This window comes from Seriola lalandi, unplaced genomic scaffold (genome assembly GCF_002814215.2).
Source record: "Seriola lalandi dorsalis isolate HSWRI2012SDOR001 ecotype SW California unplaced genomic scaffold, Sedor1 jcf7180001973439, whole genome shotgun sequence".
In the NCBI taxonomy this organism is placed as follows: domain Eukaryota; kingdom Metazoa; phylum Chordata; class Actinopteri; order Carangiformes; family Carangidae; genus Seriola; species Seriola lalandi.
In genome coordinates, this window is record NW_019444105.1 from 1 (window position 1) to 2585 (window position 2585).

Consider the following 2585-nt stretch of genomic DNA (forward strand, 5'->3'; position numbering starts at 1 on the left):
TTCTCATTAGTTCATGTTTGACAGACAGGGTGTGAGTTCTGATGAATTAGTATCTGCAGCTTTATTCTAACTTTATTTTTTTCTTGTGAAAATGTCCAGTGGCATTTTGATATTTCCCATGGAAACAGCTGTATATCAGCAGAAAAAATACAATTAATTTATCCACTGTACATACTCTGGTGTTATAATAAACTTTTATATTTTACCATGCACCATTGTTTATACTTTTTAATCTTTTGTTTGGATGTAATGTAAACTGATGATTTTCTATGTAGAGAGGAGTGGGCCATGTCTTCATCATATGAGCATGTCGAAATATGTTTTTCACTGAAACCAATTGAATGATCATGCAGGTGAATCAGCACCACTCCAAACAGTTTGAACACAAATGGAACATGACTTTCATGAAGGTTGGATGTATTGCAGGACTGTTGTATTATACTGCATTAGTTTCAGCCAGGTGTATGTAATAAACTGAAAACTGGCTGAAATATTTGAACTATTGACTAAATAATCACTAAAAAAATCAATCGATGAACTAATAGTGAATTAAGTCTTAGTTACAACCTTATATCATTATTATGCTGTTATAATATGGCTATCACTGTTTGGTGGCCTATACACTCTTCAGGCTTAGATTCACCTGTGCTCTGCAGCCAGTTCACTCTCCACCCTTTTAAATCTAAAGGTCTATTTCCACATTCACAGCTGAGTCCACACCGTCTCCTCTCCCCTCTGATAAAGACCTGGGTGCTGCATCGTGTGGATGAGCCCCACAAGATGCAACATGGGTTGATGATGATTTGTCAATGGTGCCATTCCTCTCCTTAGCCCAGACTGCATACAGAGAGTTGGACCTGTAGTCAAACTGCATTAAAAGACAAAGACACGGGAGACAGAGGTTATTTGTGTATTTAGTTTTCTAGTTTCCTTACTTTTCACATCACATCTGCAAATAATCTAAATCTGTCTATCGTTAAAAAGTGATGGCTCACCTCTGACTCTTTCTCCTCTGTCGGTGCGTCCTGCGTTTGCTGTCTTTTGCCTAAATAGATGTGATGTGATGAGACAAACAAATACCTCTCCATAATAAATGTATTTATGATAATCTTAGGTTAATAATTCTCACCTTTGCATTTAATAGCAGCCCCAACACTTACACAGAGCAATACAACACTAAAGACACCCAGAACAGGCCACTGCCACTGGACTCCACCAGCAGAAGGTTCCTTTAAAAACTCTGACAATGAAAAGCAGACAGGTGTATACGAAAGAAAGTAGAAAATACATTTAGCTCCTACTTGTTCTTACATTAGTTTTACAATCATCTCTACCTTCAGCATGTCTTGTTACGTTGTGACCGGCTCCAGAGCGAGGGAGGCTGTGTTCCCTGTAGCTGTAACCCAGGCTGTTGGTGTCCCTGCCCCAGTAATAGTTGTTGGTACGCAGTGGGAGGAAGGGGGCCATGTAGGCCTGCGCTCTCTGGGCTGGAGGGACCTGGTCACTGTCAGGGTAGGTCGCCTCACCGTGGTCCTGCAACCACCTCTCGAGAAGCCTGACATCCATTTATACAGCACAGAGAATACTATAAAAATCTTTTTAATAAATCATTGTTTTTGTTATTATGTTAACTTAAATTAGTTGTTGACTTGATTTTGAGCACAGCACCAAGTTGGTCACCTAAAAATGTATGTTTGTTTTCTAAGATTGAAGGACAGATTCACATTTTCTTAAAATTTGTCTTAATAGGGGAAAAGTCCACAGCCCCCATTCTGTGTAAAAATGCGTTTCAAAATTTGATCGAAGCTATTGTGAGGCTTCAGCAGTCTGAGTTAGACAGGCTAAATGGGTATCTTCAGAAGTTACAGCCATATTAGTGCCAAATTCCTACTTCAGAAAGTAGCTTTGGAAGACTTTTTTTGTCTACCACAAACTGCAGAAGTCTCTTATTAGCTTCAGATTAACTTTAAAATACATTTTAACACTAAGCAAGGACTATGGATTTTATCCCACATCACTTACATTTAAACCGCTTTGTGAAGAGGACTCTTTGAGGTCAGTATGGGAGGAAAAAACAATCACAGCAGCCAATAACCCTTTCAATGTACATATGGGCATGCTAGTATTATATACAAATAGACTTCAAAAAATCTTTTATTATGAATTAAAACTACATGACCTACTTGTCAATGAAGCTGTGGTGTAGCATGAATATGGGGTCATTGGCTGCAGTAGGGACCAGAGACATAGTGCCATTCAGGTATCTGTGGACCAGGTTGTGCATAGAGGCATTCAGGTGTCGTGAATCATCAGGCATCTCAAAACCTCGGAGGACAGAATAACACATTAAACTAGGGTTTTTTTTTTGCCTATTTTGTTTACACCTTACTATTTTATCGCTTTATGTTGGAGAATTCTTTCTTGTCAAATAGTTGAAATTCTGGTGGCAGACATTTGAAGTAAAACTATAATTTGAATATTAGGCAATTTACCTTCTAGCTTGTTCCTGAAGCTGTTCCTAGATGTTTTGTCAAATGGAGGTGTGTCAAAAAGTGGTGTTGCCATTGTGTCTTCAACATCACCAG

At 38.7% G+C, this 2585-nt stretch overlaps 1 protein-coding gene across 1 annotated transcript; it reads right to left on the reverse strand.

Annotated features, from left to right (window-relative positions):
* Positions 1 to 488: 488 nt before the first annotated feature.
* Positions 489 to 2579, reverse strand: LOC111652069 (tyrosinase-like). Its single transcript, XM_023402193.2, has 6 exons — positions 2493 to 2579; positions 2184 to 2325; positions 1335 to 1555; positions 1130 to 1240; positions 996 to 1045; positions 489 to 868 (listed from the first exon to the last, which is right to left on the reverse strand). Exons 1-6 carry the CDS (start codon positions 2563 to 2565, stop codon positions 683 to 685), a joined length of 783 nt encoding a protein of 260 aa, XP_023257961.1. The 5' UTR covers positions 2566 to 2579; the 3' UTR covers positions 489 to 682.
* Between the last annotated feature and the right edge of the window lie 6 nt (positions 2580 to 2585).